Source organism: Galeopterus variegatus, unplaced genomic scaffold, assembly GCF_000696425.1.
Source record: "Galeopterus variegatus unplaced genomic scaffold, G_variegatus-3.0.2 Scaffold28, whole genome shotgun sequence".
Classification (NCBI taxonomy): Eukaryota; Metazoa; Chordata; class Mammalia; order Dermoptera; family Cynocephalidae; genus Galeopterus; species Galeopterus variegatus.
Genome location: NW_007726139.1, coordinates 816,655 through 839,434, shown reverse-complemented (window position 1 = coordinate 839,434; position 22,780 = coordinate 816,655). Strand labels below are relative to the sequence as shown.

Here is a 22,780-nt window from a genome sequence, read left to right as displayed (position 1 = left end):
GACCGGTCTCTACATGGGATCCGAACCCTCAGCGGGAGCGCTGCTGCGCTCCCAAGCGCCGCACTCTACCGAGTGCGCCACCGGGCCAGCCCCCAAGCAGTAGTTTTTTAAAGGTTATTTATAATATGGAATCCAAAACTATATCACTGGACTTTTTGGAGACTAAACTATACTGTTATTTTGGACTATATTGATCTATTTTGCACTTGGAATGGATCTTTTACTCATGCATAATCTTATACCATCATCCATTGGTTGTTTAGGAAATATTGGTCCAGTGAGTAATGCAGGTATTCCAATGTGTTGATGTTATACATCACCAAAAAAACATATTTGTTAACATCACTACCAAAACCATTGGAAAAGGCTTTAAGTATTGGACAGCTGTCAAGCTTCCAGTAGCAGATACAAATTTTCCAAAATTCTGGCTTTTCTTGAAAGCTCTAATTTTATCATTTGTTTTTCTTGAAGGACAGTCCCACTTCATTTTCTAGAAATGTCTGCCAAATACCCAAGTATGAATGGCTTTGGTTTGTCTCTTCAAGTAAAAATAGTGTTGTATGACAAAAACAGCTAGTTCATCTTGCTGCTCAGTTACACAAGTGCTTTTCCCTAAGACAACATGACACTGAATTATACAGCAGAAGCACTTTATGCATGGTTCCCATTTATAGTCATAGAGAATATTAAAAAGATTAGTACTCAGGGGTTGAAATTTTTGGAAATTAATAATTTGTATTGCCTGATAAAGGACATAGTTGAAACTGGCTGCTTGTTTTTTTTTTTTTTTAAACTGCGAAAGTGTAATGTTGAAAATACAGTGACTGATAGTATAGTTTATGTAGTTTGATGCCTGCTACTCCTTTGATTTGTGCTAAGGTATCAGAGCAGTTTGTTTGTTTACAATTCAGTGATTTTTTTTTTTTTTTAGTAACTTTACTGTGTGGTGGTAACCATCTTCATAAGTCACTTTTAGAACATATTATCCCCCAAATAAGAACCTTTGTGTTTATGGAACTATTTTTTTTTTTTTTTTTTTTTTTTTTTAACAGAAACAGCCTGTTAGAGAAATGTGGGAAAGAAAACTACTCAGTAAATTGTGACTTTTAGTTCACAAAAATATACTGTTTTTTGTTTTTACTTGCTAAATATGATGCTAAAATGATTCAGGTTCTCATCATTTTAGCATATTTTCTTTTTCATTAGTAATGTCTTCATGGCATATTTTAATTTTTGCCTGATTCTGACTTTTCATATGAGTTGTCTGTTGACTGACAGGTCATTGTTTCAGCTATTTCTTGGACTGCATGGGAGAACTAATTACTGTTCAGTTTAAGCATGTAGTTTGCATTTGTAAGTCTATAATCAGTATGTATTTTTCAGTTCTCTGATAGTAGAGATTTATTAAGAAAGTATTATGTTCTTCCTGTTTTTAATTTCTAACAGCACAATATTACAGTTTAATGTGGTTGATGAAGTGCATGTTAAATTGATACTTTACATAGATTGTGAATTGTAGGCCTTTTTTTAAAAAAATATATATATAAAAGCACTTTGGCAATAATTTATACATGTGTGCTTGAAGTTAAAATTTAGATGCCAGTACAGGTTAAAGTCTCTTACATCGTGTATATTACCATTTCTGCCAAAATTTATTCTGAATCTAAAATGGGGATAATGTACACATTTGAAAAATGTTGAACTTTTAAATGTAACATAACATATAAGATTAGATATCATCAGGCATAAGGTAGAACAGTGTTCATAGGCTATTAGAGATGAGGCTTTGCCACTAAATGTAGATGCTATTAGGGAAAAGAATGCATTTGTAATATAATGCCTTATTACTCCCCAGTTGTAAAAAAAAAAAAGATTCAAAGTTCAGTTAGTAAAAATGTTTAATTTGTTTTCTAATTAAAAATGACATGAATTTCCTAAAATATTTCAAGTTTTACTATTAACAGGTCACCAGAATCTGTCCTGGTGGACATTTACTGCCTTTTTTAACCCTATATTTTCTAATTTGTTCCTGATAAGAAAACTCTTTTTCATGTTTAAGCTCAGGATGACCGCTGAGGTGTCCCCATCTGAAAATTATCTGAAGGGCTATTATCTGAATTTCTATTTAGTGTCCTGCCTTTTTTTATTTTTAGCCTGTCTTCCCTGACAAGCCCTTCTCTTCTTTTTTCTATTTATCCAAAGCCTACCTTTTTTAAAGATTCAGCTCGGGTTTACTTCCTTCATGAAGTCATTCCTGTATATTTTGTTTACCTTGTACTTGTTATTTAATTACTTAATGACTTTAAAACAAACAAACAAAAACCCCTTATAATTGCCTTATCTCCCCAACTAGATTATAATAAGCATACTTGAAGGCAGGGTTTTTATTCTATATACTCTTGTAGCATCTTGCACATAGTAGATACTTAAATATTTTTAATTTCGTAGCATATTTTGTCTTAACTTTTGATTACTAAATTTTTTTACAATTGTGAAACACTGTAGAAAAACCTTCATAAAATTGTACAATTGGAGCAGGATTTTGCTAGAGTGAAAAAATAAATTAAAACATTTTTACTTACATATCATGAAATTATACTTCAGAACATGATGAATATTGAGGCTCTTATTTAAAAGAAAAAAATTAATAAAATTTGATTTCAAAAATAGAGGAGGTATAGAGTTCACAATCCAAAGTAAATAACATAAGTAGTAGCACAAAAATATATTTAATAAGTATAGCTGTATTGTGCATGCTAAATATACTGTACACTATTTTGGAGAATTGAAATCCAGTGAAGATGAAAATTGATCTGGCTCTTCAATTTGGATTGACAGAGGAGATGATAAGCCAGGGAAATAAAACAAAGGAGCACAATGGTCATGTGTAGGCTGTTAACATACGAAGATACTTTTAAAAGTTTGTGGAAAGATATAACTAAAAGATAATGTGAATCTTTCCATGAACTTTTTGAAGATTCCCTCATATATCTGTGGTTTTGCTTGTATTTGAACTAAATTTATAATTGCTGATCCTACAAGAATGTGAATTGAAAGGTCTTCGAAAGAATCATTCCTAATCTCCACTCCCTCCTCTGTGTATCTATATAGATATATACATATCTAGATACATGCATACACCTCTGCTATGTTTGGAATTCTGAAGCCATGGTCATGCTGTATACCCAGAGATTTGTAAACACTGGGGGTAAATCTGGCCCATAGCCTGTTTTCATATGGCCTGCAATCTAAGAATGGCTTTTACATTGTAAGTAGTTAGGAAAAAAATAAAGATGATTTTGTGACATATGAAAATTTTGTGAAATTTCAATTTTAGTGTTCATAAATTTTTATGGGAAAACAGCCACTCTCATTGATATATACGTGCACACACACACACACACACACACACACACACACACACACACACACACACACACACAGAGTCTGGCTGCTTTTGAATTGTAACAGTAGAGTTGAGTAGTTGAAACAGAGATCACACAGTACAGTTTTGTTGCCTCACACTTGGTGCAAATCCCAAGTGATGCTGCAGCTATACCTGGACAGTGTTTTTTGTGCCACATGCATTTCCACACTGCAACATTTTATTTGTATTTATTTACATATTTATATATTTTTAAATTACCAGTGTGTATGCATGACAAAAGAAGAGAGAAATGGATTTCAGATGTGCTTTTAAGGCACAGTGGAGTGGGGATTTTTTTGTATTGAATTAGAAAGCAAAGCATTGAACTGACACTGTAGGTATGCTAAAAGAATACAATATACATCCACATTACCAAACTGTAAGCTCATGACAATATTCTCAACTGACAGGAAAGCAGCTATCAGAAAAATTAGAAAATTTAAAATGGAATATCACATCATAGCAGAATTTCCTCACAAAAATTAGTGAAAATGAAGCTTTGACCAAAGTAAGTTTCTGAGTGGTTCTTTTGTTAGCCAAGTAAGGAAAGTCGTTTAGCAGTGGTGATTCAGTTAAATCATGTTTGATTGCAGCAGCCAATGAAGTATGTCCAGAGACAAGAAACTTATTTAAAACTATTAGCCTTTCATTGAGAATAGTTGCTTAGGATGTTGGGAGCACTTTGCTCTGGGATAAGATTCATCTGTTCAACTTAAAATTACAAGCAAAAACAGTGCTTACATGTAAAATTGATACTGCAGTAAAGTCATTTCAATGACAACTGACATAGTATGAATTGCAAGTAGTGTTCACTTGCTTTACACATTTTCTGTTCTGTTAAAAGTTAAAATAAGAAGCAAGACCTGTATTCCCACACAGAATTGTATCAGATATATTTTCAAGCTCAAATTATAGTTCCAGATGGTTTTAGACTACATTGCAAGTACAAGGGAAATTTTAAAATTTCAGAATTCATTTAACTGCTATTGGATCAAAGTGATTAATCTACAGTGTAATGACATGCTAAAAGACAATATCAAAAGAAGAATTTAACAGAATTCGACAAATGCCTTCCATGCAGTAATTGTGCTCAATTAAAATAATATGCTTGTGAATTGATAGTATGATAGTAGTATTTGGTAGTACCTGTCTGTGTGAAAAACATTTTTAATGACTAAATGTGTAAAATCTCATTACAGGTCAACATTAACAGATAAATATTTTCAATCAGTTTTAATGATGGGAACCTCTAGACGTGAACCCAATTAAGTGAAGTTATTCACGATGAAGGAATTCCATTGGTCTCTTTAGTAGACCTGTGTTTTTAAAATTATACTCAGATATTGCTATATTTTGAATTTTGTCAATAAAATATTTTGGAAATTTGTTCTCTCTCTCTCTCTCTCTCTCTCTCATCTCTCTCTCTTTTATGCAAGTACCTGTGTAATGTTCTCAAATTTGCCTCTTGACCGTAAACCTGAAAATATTGACTATCTGGTCCTTAACAAAACCTTTGTCAGCCTTTGGCATATACTCATAGAAACATAGAGATGATTTCCTAAAGAAGTCACCCTCCAATGAAAATAATGAAGATAAATATAGTACAGCATTATAAAGTTAGAATAAGTAAAAAGGAATATGAGTTTAGCGAAATATTCAGTAAACTTATTATTAATAAACTTGCTATTTCTGTATATTTTTGGATAAATTTTTGAATGAGTACCTTTAAATAAATGGCTACTAAAATTACCTACTTAAAACTGATATTAAGAAAAACAGTCATACTTTCCTGTGCTTGTACATGAGGTCTCTGGTAAGAGAATATTGACAAACAGTTGCTCTGAATAAGTATTACAATTAAAAAATTTCCATGTGAAACTCAGGCTTCATTTTTCACATGACAGGATTTTTAGCTGATATGTTTTAAATGTCTTCCTAGAAATTGTTTTATTCTTGAGTGGATGTTGGTTCTTTTTGTACCTTGCCTTATTTCGAGGGCCTATATGGGAGACTAAGTAGGACTAGATAGCATTAGGTGTTAGATTCTAGGGTCCTCTAAAGAGTTCAAGCAATATTTTGTGAGGAATCTATAATATAATAAAATATAAATATTTATTAATCATAGTCTGGAGGACCTGGAAGATAAGGTTTCTAAGCTGGATCTTGAAAGATGGTTAGGATTTAGGGGGTATATGTTTGGGAGAGAGCAATCCGTGGGGAAGAGCTTAAAGAAAGGAAGCAGGAAGCAGTCAGTGGTGGTATGATGGGAGGTGGAGCTGGATGGGTAGTTGGGGCTTGAATATTCAGCTAAGAGAAATGAACTTTATTGATTTAATAATTCTGAACTTGGTGTACTGCCTTTCACACAGAGGTGCTCAGTTCGTACCTATTGGATAAGTAAATGGGTAGCTATTTGAGGAAATTGAGCAGGAGAAATATAAGATAAACAAACTGAATGACCGGACTATCCACTGTTGATCATCAGAATAGCAGGATTTGCTAAAAATTAGCCAAGACCCTGTCGACATTTACCTGACATCTATCCCTTCCCTTTTTTTGTTGTTTTTTTAGTTTTTTGTTTTTTTGCTGGTCAGTACAGGGTATTCCTTCCTAATTCCCACTGCTGCCAATTTAATCGGGATCCTATAATGCTGTAATAGTTTCCTTCTTCCTATTGTTTCTGGTCTTTCATTCCCTGAATTCTTTAATTTGTTTAAGTGCCCAATCTTCCGATTATGATGAGTGCTTTGCACATAGAAGGTTTTCATACATTTGTTCTAATGGGTGAATGAAAGTCATAGCTTAGTATAGTCTTTTGGAACAGACTGACAGTATGTATAAGGGACTTCTAAAACCCTATTACTTAACAATGATAATAGGATTCTTAGCCTCTTAAATGAGTCTTCCATCTAACTCCAAATTGGGGAATACCAGTTGGCATTCTCATCATTTAGATTTCTGAGGTTGGATTCTGTTTCTTTATTTTCTTGGAGGAGATGCCCTTATAATTTTCATTCAGTCTTAGGCTAGTGAAACAATACAGTATAGTGAGGTGATGAAGTGTTTTCCTTAACACACTGGATTATAGATCTGGGAAACTAGGTAAGTTATTAAATATTAAATAAATTTTATATTTTTACCTTAGGTATCTTAATGCAATTCAGACAATGTGTCCACATATTCTCCGCTATTTGACTACAGCAGTCATAACAAACAAAGATGTTCGAAAACGCCGGCAGGTGCTAAAAGATCTTGTCAAAGTTATCCAACAGGTAAAAACAAATCTTTATTGAAGTAACTAAACTTAAAGTCTAACCTCTTTTTCTAAAGTAGGAGTCTTAGTTCTTAAGGTAAAAATGTTTTTAAAAATAGGAAGGAAGTATACATAGGTTTAGAAGAGAGAACAGCCTCAAATGGGCATTTACTGTTGTTAAGTTCAAAATATACTTATGTGATATGAATGATTATTGCTTTCTTCTAGGTGGATACTTAATGTACATTATATATTTTGTATTGTTCTTACTGCAAAAAGTGAAGATCTGGAGCCTGGAGCTGCTTGTTGAGAGGTCATTACCTGAATAATTTCAGAGGGGGTGACCTTTACATAGAACACAGTATTAATAGTCCCCAAGTTGGGCAAAAGCTGCAGCCTTGCTGGTTGATTTTTAGTGAGTTTCTCAGCAAAAACCATGGATTAGAAAAGGAACTTAAATATTTATTTGATCTAAGAATGAATTAAATACAGAGAAGTAAATGCTATTCAGTAGAGTGGATATCCTATTTGGGGAAGTTCATCACTGCTTATTGACTAAAGGAGACTTTGGTAGTAGCAGAATTTGAAAGCTTTTGCAGTGGTTCTAGGGTGAGAATTTGGAGAACTTGGTTTGGAAAACATATGCCAAAGGTGTGATCTGGAATCAAGATTGGAGCAATTGCATTGAGAACATATTAGGTAATTTGCAAGAAATTAATGGTGAGGAAGGAGAAAACATGAAGATTGGGATATTGTAGAGGCCATCTGCTAAAAAGTGTTGAACCAGATCTAACTTGACCTTTGATTTAATTTTATAGGAGTCTTACACATATAAAGACCCAATTACAGAATTTGTTGAATGCTTATATGTTAACTTTGACTTTGATGGGGCTCAGAAAAAACTGAGAGAATGTGAATCAGTAAGTATGATTTTTTATTTATAAACTAATAACATTCTTACATTTTTGAATGTTGTAGTTAATCTTGAATTGTCTTAATGAAGTAATTAGAAATATATTTATTAATCTTAAAATGGCAGATTGGGAATGTGCTTGGGTGAAGACCTTTTTAATATTGTCATGTGTAAGTATTCCTTCGGTTAAAACAGTTTGTTAAAACATTGGGGGTATTTTAAATTTACAGATACACCCTTAATTTCATGTTTTATCCTGAATTCGTAAATATGTAAAATATTTTATATGTACAGGCAAGGTCACTTTGAATTGCACATCACAACTGTGATTCTTGTATTATTTCATAGATGGGCTGTTTATTATAATTTTTCACGTGATTGTATTTAACATTTGCTATAAACCAGGCAATTCATTGTAGTTATCGATTTTATAACTATAAAGTATCTTCAAAGCAACTGTAAAAGAGTTAGATTATGGTTGTTTTGAGTTAGTTAGTTTGCAAGTTTTGAGAAACTAAACTAAGAACTACTAAATGTAGCTGTATTAAACAGATTCACAAGTTGCTAATCATCAGTTTTATCTTTTTGAACCCAGAGTTTTCACAAAATAGGCAAAGTTTGTTGACAGAATAAAATCTATTTCTCTTAAGAAAGAAAATCATTATGCAAACACATATTCAGAGGTGATTTTCAAATATTAGACAAAATAGAAAAATTAGAATCTAGTGAGATAATTTGTATCCTTGTAGTCATGTGTGGCATTATTAAATATTGGTGTATATTTATTACACTAAGTATTTAGGCCTTGCTGTGATTTCAAGAGTAAGAGGGCACTTGGTTTCTATTTTTGAAATTCTGGGTTTTTTTTGACTGGTAAGGGGATTGCAACCCTTGGCTTGGTGTCGTGGTGTCGTCCACACCGTGTTCAGCCAGTGAGCACACCGGCCATCCCTATATAGGATCCGAACCCGCGGTTTGCGCTCCCAGCACCGCACTCTCCCGAGTGAGCCACAGGGTTGGCCCAGAAGGATGCTTTCTGACTTAAGGTCAGAACAAGGAGACATTGCCGTCTTTATGTCTTTTTCTTGCAACAGTTCTTTCACTGTTTGTGTAAATTATTAGAGGCTTGAACATGGTGTACTAGAAAGTGCTGTGGTGTAGGACTCGTGGTACTAGATAGAAGAATTGAAGTGAATGGAATGTTAACTAAAGTAGACAAGGTATTTGAGTCGTTTCTGGAAACTGCTTGTCAATGCTATTAATTTTTTTCTTCTATGTTTTATACCCATAGGTGCTTGTAAATGACTTCTTCTTGGTGGCTTGTCTTGAGGATTTCATTGAAAATGCTCGTCTCTTTATATTTGAGACTTTTTGTCGCATCCACCAGTGTATCAGCATTAAGTAAGAACAATCTTGATTTGATTTGTGTTTTCTACTTCTAAATTCCTGCAAATTTGCACTTGTAAAGTAACACTTAATATGAGTAGGATTCCAGTTAATTGGAGATTGTAGGGTAATGCATTTAGAAGAAAAGGGGAACAATTTGATAGTAATTTAAAAAAACCTAACTTTTATTTGAATTCTGAGATGCAACAGGCAGAAATATCTTTTGCTTCCATGTGTGTGGTGCAGCATAATTTTTTAAAATGACAAGTTGAAGGCAGTATATGATTGTCAGTTAACTTTGTAAAGAGTAAATAAATACTATTATACCATTATGTAGGGAGAAAAGTGAAGTAACCATTTTAAAATGGTTTTCAACAGGATTTCAAATAAGGAGATAGCCCTTAGTAAATTGAAAATTTTCTTGAAAGACCATTGCATTTGGTTATCATTTCTATTAATTGGGTTTGTTTAATTACGTATTTGAATTCTTATATAGTAAACATCCTGAAATGTTGAAACATGGAAAAATTATGGTGAATTTTAGTTGAAATTTTTTCTGTTGTATGAGAAAATTATTGGGAAAAAAACTGTTAGAAACTAATTTTGCATATTAGAGTTTGAAAAATAACTAGTGCCTTTTGGGACAGGTGAAGTCAAACATAAATGTTTGAAAACTTACTACTTTAATGTTTGCCTCTGAAGAATTGTGTGTAGACAAATTCTTTTTTTTTTTTTTTTCTGTAATGCCATTTGTTTTTCCTTAGGGATCCATACTTGCTTGCCTAATTTTATTGGATTGTCATTGAAGTGATTGTCCAGGACAGAGTTATAGAAGTATAGTGTGATCATGGGACTTTTCCTATGGGAATGGAATCTTTGACTTCAGTTTTATTAGTACTTAACTGTAGCTTGCGGACATAATTTTAAAAATCTGATTCTCTTAAAGAATATGTGCAAATTCCTAATATGTGGTTGGTTGTGAAGTAAAGAGGTAGGTACGTCATATGTAAGTCTCCAGTGGACAATAGATAACTGAATTCTTGCATTGTTCTTTGTTTTTAAGATTGACAAGTATAATTAGCGCTTATGAAAGAGGGATGTTAGTATTTTGGTTTCTCTTGTGGAATTTTCCCCATTTCTCATTAGAATATGGTCACTTGGGTATTTTTTGGTCCAAAACTTATTTATACTTGTTGTGAGTCTTTTGAAAGAGGATTCTTTATTTATTTATTGCATCTTTAGTACCTATTGTATTAACTTTGTAACACTTAGCATGCTTTGTTTGTACAGTACAATATCAATATCTGTTAAATGCATACATTTCCTCTGTCTTTTGTGTTAGTGAACTTGCACTTTTGTCTGTGATAATGCTTTTTTTTTTTTTAACCTTGGTGTTTGCTTCTGAGGTACCATGAATAACTTTTTTTCTAATTCTAGCTCTTTTCCCTTTATTAATTCTAGGACCTTATATGCATTATTTTGTTTCTTGGAATTCAGTTTACTGTCTGCATCAGTAAAGTAGATTAAGTATTTGTCCTGCCTACTCAAGAAAGATGTGCAGCTCAAAGAAGATAATAGAGTGGGAATGCTTCTATAAACTTACATGACATTGTAATTACCTAAGAATTTTTCAAACTTAACCTCAGTGTAGATTTTTATTTTTTCTTTGATCTCTGTAGTTTTCAGCTAGGCAAAGTCTCCAAAGTGCTTTTAGATTAAAGTTCCAGTGACTTTCCAAAGTCCAGAAATCTTTTTTCTTTCAGTGATGGTATTCCTTTCACTTAGGTTGTTCAAAAATTTTTTGGCTACCTACCCATGGAATGTTTTACTAATTTAGTTGAGTAGTAGATACGTAGATTAATGTTTTTCGTTCTAATATTATGGTAAAATTTTCAAGCTGGAAGTCGTGTGTACACTCAAGTAAACAGGAGAATTTATTTTCAAATGTAGTATTTTATACATATGAATATATGTATTTATGTATGTGTATAAGCACATCACCCTGTGTGTCTGGTAGCTCTATTCAGCTTTTCTCCTGAAAACTAACATAGCTCTTTGGAACCCTAAGACTTCTGCAAACACAGTTTTACAAAACAATGACTCAATACAACTTCATTGTTTTTTCACTAGGAAACTTAAGGCTCAGGGACATTAAGCTGCTTAGATCTTATTTAATGACAGAGCCTGAGCTCGTAGTAGATTTCTGACATTCGTTGTGCTGTACTTCACTATAAATTCATTTTCATTGTGAAAAATTTATATTTTCAGAAATATCGGGTTTGGACTGATTTGTCACGTAGTGTATCAGTTGAGCTAGAAGATGTAGGTCAGTATTTAACTCTGTGTCTTAGAATCTCTGTAGAATTTTGTTTCAGAAATACAGATTCCCTGTAGCAACCCAAAACTTTTTCGAATCAGATTCACTAGGTATGTTCTGCTGTCATGTGTATAGCAGAACTGCTACACTATATCATGAGGGTGGTTATTCCAGAGCACAGCCAGAATCAAAAACCACTGAATTAGGTTACCATTACTCTTTTTTTTTTTTTTTTTTTTTGGCATCTGGCTGGTATGGGGATCCAAACCCTTGACCTTGGTGTTATTAGCCTTACGCTGTACCAAGTGAGCTAACCAGGTAGCCCCCAGGTTGCCAACTTTTTAGGCATGTGATTCCAGCCTTCTAACATAATGGAATGAAAAATCAGTCATTTAATATCTTTAGTATACAAAACAAACAAAAAACCCCAAAAAAACAAACGGAAAAAAAAATAATATCTTTAGTATATAATGAATTAAGAAGGTAGGCTTCTTCATGTTTTTAAAGCTGTTTTAGTGGGTTAGAAATATGTTGGCTGAAAACAATATTAAGTGTTTATGTTGGGCTTTTATGAATACAACAAACAACTTAATTCAGACTCCAAGGATAGGAATCTGTGATAAAGACCAACAGAGCTAACATTTACCTTTAACCAGTACATAGAAAAAAAGTAATTGTTCTCCAGTCCAGAGGTTTTAAACCTAGCTGTATATCAAAATCATCTGGAGAAGTTAAATGACAACTTAAAAAGAATAGATTTCCTGACCTCACCCCTGACCTTCTGAATCAAAATCTCTAGGATCAAGTCTTCAGAATCTGGGTTTAAAGCTTCCAGGTGATTCTTTCACAAGTCAGCCTTGGGTAAGCATTGCTTTCAATTAGTCATTTATAGTCCTGACTGCACATTAGAATCAAGTGGAAAGCTTTATAAAGAAATAAAAATAATTGATGACTGAGCCTCCCCCCCACCCCCCATCCCGGAAAAAAAACATTCTCTGGGGGAGACCCCAGCATCTGCATTTTTAAAAAGTGATTCTGATGCAAAAGCTTGTTTGTATTCTTAATTTAAACTTTTTGTTTTGAGAGGATTATAGTTGAGTTGTAAAAAACAATAATGATGTCCCTTGTATCCTTTACTCTGTTTCTCCTATTGGTAACCTCTTGCAAAGCCATAGTAAAATATTGCAACCAGGATATTGACACTGATACATTCAATATACAGAACATTTCCTTCAGCATGAGGATCCCTCAAGTTGTTTATAGCTGTACCCACTTCCCTCCCACCCCCTCCATAGTCCTTGGCAACCACTCATCTCTTCTCCATTTTCATAGTTTTGTCACTGCAAAAATGTGCAAAAATTTGTTTCTAAAACGTAGTACACATTCTAAAGAGGACAAATATAAGGGGTCTTTAAAAAGTTTATGGACAGAGTCATATTATCTTTTAATTCCATTTTTCCATGAACTTTTTGAAATACCCTTGTATACTGTATCATCACTATGATATAATTAATTAGTAATTAATTAATGGCAACATAACTAGAGTACAGCTGTTCAAAGAAGAAAACATTACAAATGTTAATGAGTGCCTCTTCTGGTCAGACACTGGGTAGAAAGTAGGGAGCACACCGTCAAAGAGTTTAAAATCCAGAGGAAGAAGCAGATATTAAATAAGTGCACAAGTAAATATAAAATTACAAATTATGATAATTTGAAGAATAATACAGAGTGATTTGAGAGAATGACATGGACATATTTTATAATAGGAAAACAGAGAAGTAATCTACATAGAAGCTTCCCTGAACCCTGATAACTCTCTAAATGAAATATTAAGCCCAGTACTAGACTTTTTCCCACTGAATAATAATTATAACAAATTATTCCTTTCACTAGTTTGTGCTGGCCTCTCTCTGCCTCTAATTAATCTATAGTTATCTGATATTCTGTCTTTTTTTGGAGGGGATTGGGAAGGATGTCTCCGGCCTCTTTTCCTTCTCCCCACAGACACATTTCAAATGCTGAATAGAATTCTATTATAAAACCTATGATTGTTATTACAACAACTCTTTCTGTTTGAGATTTGGAACATTCTCTGTTAATAGATTTCTTGACTAAATGGATGTAAGCACATGTGATAGTCATATCTATAAAAATGCATATTAAGAATTTTTTGTCAGTTTATATACAGAATAACAGGTTTGTAAGGTAAGTTACATATCTGTTTACAATAGAATATGTAACGTTTGTCAGGAAAGATTACTATGGTGGGTTTAATTTAATATTGCTGAATAGTTTATCAGGTATGGTGTGTATCTGAAATTTATAAGCTTTTCCAAAATAACTCTTGGACGAGTTTTCAATTGTAGATAAAAACAGTAGGGAAGTAATATTTTGAATGTGTATGATAAACATGTTAGAGCATACATGAATATAATTTCCCTATGGGGAGTTAGTTTTGGCTCTTCACAAAAGAAGTATTTGCCAACTACTCTTGTATTTCCTTAAGTTTTGAAATCATTCTATTTTGCTTATTTTTTAAGTAACATTTTAGTTCTTAATATTTTTCTTAAAGTTCTTATTACCACATAACAATTTATATTTAGAATTATTGATAGAGAAATAGAAATGTGTTTGTAGATGGGGATAAATAATCTCAAAGGCCATTATCTTCGCATTTCTGTGTTAATTATAAAGTAATATATTCTTAGTTTTGACTACTGAACTGTTGGAAAATTCAGTGGGAATTCTCAGTTGTCACACACAGCATTTAGCATTTCTCAGTTTTCTCCAGTTTTCTTTCTCCTGTTTTCTCCCAGTCTTACAATTAAACACAGTTTACACTTAACATTTTAATTAGTTGTCATAGCATATTCTTTAAAAGATGGGAGTACTTTTTTTGGATATGCAGAATAGTTGGCCACAGTCTTCAGTGAAAACCATGCCTTGGTTTCACGTATCTTAATGCTTAAATCAGCAGTATTTGAAAGAAATTGTGCTTAACAAATAAAATTTGGAAATCCAGGTTATTTAAAGAGGTCATTAATAAGACATGTGAGATGCTGGACCCCAAATTCCTATTTTCCCAAATCTTTATTTCTTGAAATGGGGATGGGGAGAGGATGGTGGCTGTGAGAGGGTTCAGAGAGGGGAGACCATTAAAAAATTGGGCACTGAAAACCTGATAGAAAATCATCCTAGAGTTGATGAAACCCTGATTGGTTCCGTAGATATATATATATATCATATATATAGATATATATGATATATATATATATATCTTACGTTCTTAAGTGAGACCACTGGTAATAATTACTCTCAGAAAAAAAAAAAACAGTAACTGATTTTTTGCTGGAAGCATGAACATGTTTAATTAAAGAAATTGAACTGAGAATGAAATACTTGTTTTTGCTATGTCTTTCAAAGTAGCACTTAAGGATTCCGTGCATATCTTATTTAATGAATTAAATATCACGCTTTTGTGTCAGTTGGGCAGGAGAGCTAGTCAACTTAAAAATGTGTATAAGATATTTACAGAAAATGTTTTAATGTCTACTTTAAGCTGCCTGCAGACAAGATTGAGAATTTTAATGTATTCTGATTAATCTAGAAATTATTTTTGTGTAAAATTAGATATTTTTCTCAAATTCTGTATTTGATGCATTTTGTCTATTATTATGCATTTTGTCTATTATTGATATACTGAATTATTTTCAATAACAAGAGGTAAGCATGTTCTAGGATAGTTTAAGCCAGGTTTTTGTTTTTTAAGCTTTGACAGGATATTCAATTTTTACTTTTAAATCTTTACTATTTTTGCATAAAATTATTAGAATGGAAGAATTGTAGGCTTTGAAGATATCTTTCTAGTACTCATTTAATTTCTTTTACTGTGTGTATTTTCATTTCATTTAAAAGAAACTGGACTATCGCCACATTCTTTAATTCACTCTCAGAGTGATTGGTAGCTTAGATAACCTGAGATGCCGTTAATAATTTACCAATACTTCTTGGACCTTAGTTTAAGTTTTTCTTTGACTTGATTTACTAAGTAAAGGATCAACAAGCACAGTGCAAACAATAAATCCCCAAAGTAGGATTATAGCTCAGAGCATGCAGACATTTATGGGTCTTGATGCATTGTTGCCAAATTGCCCCAGCCATGTTGGAATATGAGACATAGAAGAATATGGATGTAAAGAAAGAGGAGGGATAGAGAATTCTAGTTAGAGTTATTACATAGGATGGCATCTTCTTTCTTGTATCTTAAAATCTGAGATTAAATATTATTTCCTTAGTTGAGCTCTTCTGAAAGCCCCAGACTAGAACTGGTAAACCCTTTTGCACCTCACATAGCTCTTTCCATTTTTTCTTCATTACACTTACTGTAGTTTATATATTTGGGGAATTAGGTAATTGTCCCCTTCTTTTATCCCCCTGACTTAAACTGTATAAAGGCTGGGAACAGATGATATTTTGTCACCAGCATCTAACATAGTTTATATTTTGTTGAATGAGTGATGAGGAAAGAAGAGAAAAAACTGAATTATTTGGCTGGCATATGGTATTTATGAGGGAGAATGATAGGTGGTTGGAGAATTAGATTGTAGTTGAATTGAAGAGAGCCATGAATGAGTAGAAGTTTGAATTTTATTCTTTTGGTATAAGGGCTCTGTTAAAGTTTTGAAAGAAACTTGGGAATTAACTGTTTAGTTGGGTTTTAGGACTAACATGGCAACTATGTGAAATAGATAAAGGAGAGACTCAAGAAGTAAATTAGCTATGATATTAGGAAATAGTAATGGAAACTGAACTAGGTAGGGTAGTAACTAGAGGAATCAGTGAGACAGTAAATATTGTTAATTGCTTCCTGTGTGCTGGGCATTATGCTAATTGCTGGATATATATCAGTGAACAAGGAGGATATGATGCATGATCTTTGGTTACATAGAGTTGTCTCTCGGTATCTAAGGGGGATTTGTTTAAGGAGTCCTCACAGATACCAAAATCCTCAGATGTGAAGTCAGTGATACAGAATGGCATAGTATTTACATATAACCTGCACACATTCTCCCATATACTTTAAATCACCTCTAGGTTACTTGTAATACCCAGTACAATGTAAATGCTGTATGAAGAGTTGTTATAATGAATTGGTTTTTTATTTGTATTATTTTTTTATTGTTGTATTATTGTTTTCTTTTGGAGTTTTTTCCATTTGCAGTTAGTTGAACCCTTGAATGTGGAACTCACCAATATAGAGGGCTGACTGTATATAGTCTGCCACGAAAGCAGGTATTTAATAAAACAACTACGGCTGTTATGAATGCTATGAAAAAAAATTGGGAGGCTATGAAAGCACCAAACAGATACATCATAGTTGGGAGAGATGTCTTGGAAGGCTTTTGAGAGTGCTGTTTTTAGCTGAGACCTATGTAACAGATAGCTAAGAGAAGAAAAGTGTAAGTGGGCCTTCTAAGCAGAAAGCGTAGCATGTGCAAAGGCCCCGAAGTTGTTAAGACCATGGCATATTTGATGAACAGATTTAGTGTAGTTGGTGGAGAGGAGAGTCTTTCAAGATGAAAGTAGATCGGTAAAGAACATCTAGAAATAATTAATAGGACTTTTCAATTGGATATAGTCAACAAGAAGGAAAGGAATCAGATAACCAAGGTTTCAAGATTGGATGTTTTGTTGTCATTTTAGTTACTTGAACAGCCTTCATAAACAGGTTTTGTGCTGTAATATTAAAAATTTTCTGTAATACCAACTACACATAGTTAATTGCTATCTGAAAATTTTTCTGCCTTTTAAAAGTAGAATATAGAGATCTTGAAGATTGGAATTTTAGTATATTTTATACAAATTGTTTCATTTGTGCTGATCAGAGTAAAATGGTGAATATGTTTTAGGAAATCTGTTCTTTACCTATAGATTAGCAGCTTCGGGTAAAAGTGTCTGACATTTGCTTACTTCAGTAGTGCCGATGAGAATGAAATTTATAGGTCTCTAAAATAGTGAAATACCGGTGGGAAACACAAGCCATAGGACACACCAGTTGCAGGAATTATTCCTTTAAAAAAAAAAAGTCACCTTGTTTAACTAAAATAGCACACTTTCCTATTTTTAGTGGCTTTAAAAAGTGGGTTTAGTTAGACAACAGTGATAAAGAGAATAAAATCTGTCATGTGAAGTAACAGTCATGGATTAATTGTTCTTTATGTTTGTTGTGAATGTGTAATTTCAGCAAAATTGGTTATAAAAACAAGAAACAAAATTTTGACACATAAATCCAGGGAATTTTATGGTTTACTTGGCTGTTTTCCATACTCATTGTGTTGTTTTTAACTCCAAGCCTTTCTCAAGGAAAAATTTTGAATAGTTATCTCTTCATAGATTTAGTTTTGGACTTTTTTATTTATAGCCTAACTTAATTTTTACATTTTGAACAAAATTCTATTAATTCCTTGTCAATCAACCTATAAAGTAGAGATAGCACAGAATGTGTATTATTTCCATAAAGGTATTTTTATTAACTAGATTGATTACATTTGGCTTGAGAGCTCCGGAACTACATAATTAATTGTATAGTTGCTAATGGCTTGAATATTTACATTTTAAAGTTGAGAATGCTGTCAGATCATGAATTTTAGTTTAAATTCCAAGGGATGATTTTGTTGATGATTTTCTTTTAATCAAACCAGTGATTACATTAAAAGGCCAGGAAGTGTGTAATATCTTCAGTGAAGACAAAGGACAGTTAATGTTTGTGTATAAACAGTAATATACACATGCATGAGTAATACATGCTCTTAAATATTATACATGCATACATAGACACTCTTCCATTAGCTGACTGATTGACTTACAAGCTACCAAGGTTGGTGCAAATTTTAGTCCTGATAAGTTAAGCACTGTAGTGGCTCTCTTCAACCTGATCATAAATTGGAAAAATATGAAATGCAGATTGGTTGATGTCAAAAAGTGTTTTGAGTATGGGTCAGTCTCTCTCTCTCTTTTTTTCCTCTGAAATTCATTGGCAATATCGGTTATATAGTGTACAATTCCAGGGAATGCCCCCAGAGTTTACAGCACAAACATATACAGCAGCCCTAGTTTTAGTTACGTTTTTTATTAGATTGTACTTATTATTGATGCTCCTTATGGTAGGTTTACTTTATATAATTATGTATCATAAAGTCTTTTTCTCCCTTAGATCATTATTTGTTGAGCATCTGCTAAGTGTAAGGTACTGTTCTGGAAGCCACAAAGATTTACTTAAATGCAGAATATGATACCCTTCCCTCAAGGAGCTTCCTTTGTGGTTGGTGAAATGGGATAGGTCATGTACAGTACAACAAATTGGGCAGAAACATGAATAATGCAGATAGTAAGGATCATGGTATGGAAGAGTGGGTTACCCATACATACCCAGAAGTCTCTGTGCAGAGTATGGGTCAGACACTATGTACATAAGTCTAAGTTTTTAGGCCCAGTTAATTAACATTGATGTTTTGCTTTTTTCACTAGCATGTTAGCAGATAAACTGAACATGACTCCAGAAGAAGCTGAAAGGTGGATTGTGAATTTGATTAGAAACGCAAGGCTTGATGCCAAGATTGATTCTAAATTAGTGAGTATTATGTTAGTTATACTACATACTAGATATTAGTTACTGATTATTTTATACTTTTGGGAATTTTTAATAATATTTTATTATATTCTATTAAGAATTTATTTTGTTCCATTTTGTTTTAATGAGGGCAATAACAACCTCCTGTTTTTTTTATTGGATAAATACAGTAGTCCCTTCATATCCACAGTTTAGCTTTCCACAGTTTCAGTTACCTGCAGTCAACCTTGGTCCAAAAATACTATTTCTAGAGACAGTGAGTGAGCAAGAGAGAACACATTTACATAACTTTTATTACAGTATATTGTTATCATTGTTCTATTTTATTATTAATTACTGTTATTAATCTCTTACTGTGGCCAATTTATAAATTAAACTCTATCATAGGTATGTATGTATACGTATATAGTATATATAGAGTTTGGTACTATCCAGATTCAGGCCTTCACTGGGATTCTGGGGGGACTACTTAATTGTCATCTTTATGCATTGTATAAAAATATGTGCAATAGTCTTATAATGTTGTTATGTCAGGCTCATGACTTAAATGGGAAACTGTCATTAACATTACAAGATCAGTTTTCCTCTGTTTTATTTTAGGGTCATGTGGTTATGGGCAACAATGCAGTCTCACCCTATCAGCAAGTGATTGAAAAGACCAAAAGCCTTTCTTTTAGAAGCCAGATGTTGGCCATGAATATTGAGAAGAAACTTAATCAGAATAGTAGGTCAGAGGTAAGAACCACATGTTTTCTATTGTGTCTGGGATTGGGATTTAGCAACAGTGTAACATAATTGTTACATAAATTTAGTTGGGGAACATGTCAGTTATTAGTTGTATCTTATTTTGTGTTTCTACTTAAGAGTATGAACATTTTAAGAAATTACTAAACTGAAAATAATTTTTTTCTTATATGTATTATAGGCATTAGTCAAGGAAACTGAAAAATATTGTGTTCTTAGTTTATTATAACTATTTTTCCTTTTACTCTTCCTGTGTGACTTCATTAACTCATTTTCTCACAGTGTTTTCAACACATCATTTTGATACTGGCAGATGATAACATATGTGCAGCCCTCTTTCAAGTGCTTGAAATGTGTGTTCTTTCTAAATCTAAAGATATAGTTCTGTAAAAAGGTTGATCTTATATCAGCGCTGATCTTATACAAATTTCATTTTATCTTCTATCTTATGTCCATATTTAATTATCAAAAAATAATCCCCCACTTTGGTAGAGATCCTACATGTTAGATGTTAAAAGAACTTGAATGGCCTTGTAATTTTGGAATCCCAAACCATCTTTAATGCTCCTTAATTAGGTGTAACTAGAGGGTAGAATGTCATGAGGAAGCAGTTTGGGGACTTTTAAGGACCCCATTTGATTGAAGTTTTAGGAATAGACCTTTAGTTTTTAAAGATAAGAATGAATTAGAATTGGAATTGCATTTTCCAACCAAGTCTAGAGTAGCTGAGCCTGGAAAACAACTTTTATGTGATGGATTTTTCCTGTGCTTCAGAATCAATTTGTATTGATTGTTATTCCAATGCTAGTGAAACTGTCATTGTTATACTTTATTATTGGCCAAAAACTGGATCAGATGATATTTTGATGTGTTTGTGTTGCTAAGTGGGACATGTGATATTTAATAGATCTTAAAGAACAGTTTGGCAGTATAGTGCAAAGATAAATGCTGAATCACTTTTTTTTTCATGTTAGCTTTTTCAGATAGTATCTTATCACCTTGTTGATTTCTCTCTGCATATTTTAGGCTCCTAACTGGGCAACTCAGGACTCTGGCTTCTACTGAAGAACTGTAAAGAAAAGATGAAAAAACTGTAAAAGAAAGATTAAATAAAACTATTATATAAAGGGTGGTGCACATTTTAGAAACAGTTAACATATTGAGTATAAATTTTGGAGAATTCAAATAAAATTGGCTGTGGTTCATTTTATCTTGCTGCGAATTTCCTTGTGTGCAAGTGTGTGTTTTTTTAATTTTGTAATACAAAAATAGTACAGAGAGCGTCCATGTGATTTTTTTCTTATATTACTATAGTATAATATCAAAACCAATATATTGACATTGGTATAAGGTATGTAAATAGCTCCATGTCATTTTATTACATGTAGATTTATGTAACCATCACTGCAGTCAAGATACAGAACTATCATCATCATCACAAAGATTTCCCTCATGCTACCCTTTTGTAATCATACCTACACCCACCACCTCTAACCCCTGACAATCATTAATCTGTTCTCTATCACTGTAATTTTGTCATTATGATAATGTCATATAAGTGGGATTATATAGTATGTGACATTTTAAGATTAGCTTTTTTAATTTATCAAAATGCCCTTGAGATCCATTTAAGTTGTCATATATACCAGTAGTTCATTCCTTTTTATTGTTGAGTAGGATTTCATGGTATTGATGTATCACATCATTTGACCATATACCTATTGAAGGATATTTTGGTTCTTTCCAGTTTGGGACTATTAGAAATAGAGCTGTACAGCGGCCCGTGGCTCACTTGGGAGAGTGTGGTGCTGACAACACCAAGTCAAGGGTTAAGATCCCCTTACTGGTCATCTTTAGAAAAAAAAAAAAAGAAATAGAGCTGTTCTTGCTTAATTTCTTAAAGTGGCTCATTAATAACTGTACAGCTACAGAGACTAAATAGGAATGTAAATTGAATTTTTTAAAATGTCTTACTGAATGTTACACTTGCACACACACTGTTCACTGGATAATCAAAGTATTTAAGAAGTATAAAGTGTTGGGTCTCCTTTACACTGAAATGATTAATTTTTCACTTTGGTTGTTGAACTAAAACCCAGTTAGATAACAAGTTTCTGTTTCTGCTTTCGAGGAGTGGTACAAACATAAAAGATATATATGCATATTGTTCTTTTATTTGATATATGATCAGGTCACCCCCAACAGTTAAAGAACATAGAGATCTCCCAATACTAAACTTACAGCAGGGATCCACAAACTTTTGTTTAAAAAAGGCCAGATACTGAATATTTTAGGCTTTGCAGGCCATATGTTCTCTGTTGTAACTATTCAGCTCTGTCATGTAGCACAAAAACAGGTCAAGGGCCAGATTTGACCCACATGCTGTTTTCTAACCCCTGCCTTTAGAGTATTGGTACTGCTAAAATGTAGTCCAAACGTGTGCTGAAACTAGGGTAGAGATTACTGGTTAAGATAAGCCATGTGCTAATGTTTTATTCTCTGTAACCAGTGTTGTGAAAATGCCAAGTACTACATAGGGCAGGAAGATATATATATATATATATATTTATATATATATTTATATTTATATAGAAAGAGATATATATATATGGTATAAAATGGTCAAGGTTCTTAGGGAAAGTACCAAAAAATGACATTAGTAATAAGACAGAAGCAGACCCTTCTTATGTGTAGGAGCTAATTCTGTGAATCAAAAGTCTCAATCTATAACAAATAGAACCATAGTTTCACAAAACTATATAAAATTACGTATATTACTTAGGCTACTCAAATGAAAAGAATGTTAAGCTTCTCATTTTTCCCTCTTCACCAGTGACCCAAGAACCAAAAGTTCTTACTTGGAGACATATTCACTGTTTAAGTTAGACTATAGCCCAACCAAGCCACATTAATAGCAATCAAAGATTACGTAGCCCAGCAGTTAAAAAGTTACTAAATGTGCCCCACTGGACCAGTAAAAACCCCAGGGAGGAAAGATAGGAAGCTAATATTAAACACTTTGTGTATGTCAGGCATTTTCATGTCCTGTATTTCTCTAAACAACCATAAAGACGAAGGAAGGAAACTAACATTTGAATTTCTCAGTGCTG

General features: G+C 32.9%; 1 protein-coding gene across 1 annotated transcript in view; it reads left to right on the top strand.

Annotated features, from left to right (window-relative positions):
* The window catches only part of EIF3E (eukaryotic translation initiation factor 3, subunit E), a 44,747-nt gene extending 23,855 nt beyond the window's left edge, over nt 1-20,892 (top strand). The window contains exons 8-13 of the mRNA XM_008569733.1: nt 6,573-6,699; nt 7,499-7,600; nt 8,885-8,994; nt 18,824-18,926; nt 19,527-19,661; nt 20,697-20,892. Coding sequence (XP_008567955.1) covers nt 6,573-6,699; nt 7,499-7,600; nt 8,885-8,994; nt 18,824-18,926; nt 19,527-19,661; nt 20,697-20,735 — 616 coding nt within the window. The 3' untranslated portion in view covers nt 20,736-20,892. The remainder of the gene's footprint in view (nt 1-6,572; nt 6,700-7,498; nt 7,601-8,884; nt 8,995-18,823; nt 18,927-19,526; nt 19,662-20,696) is intronic.
* Nucleotides 20,893-22,780: the final 1,888 nt, after the last annotated feature.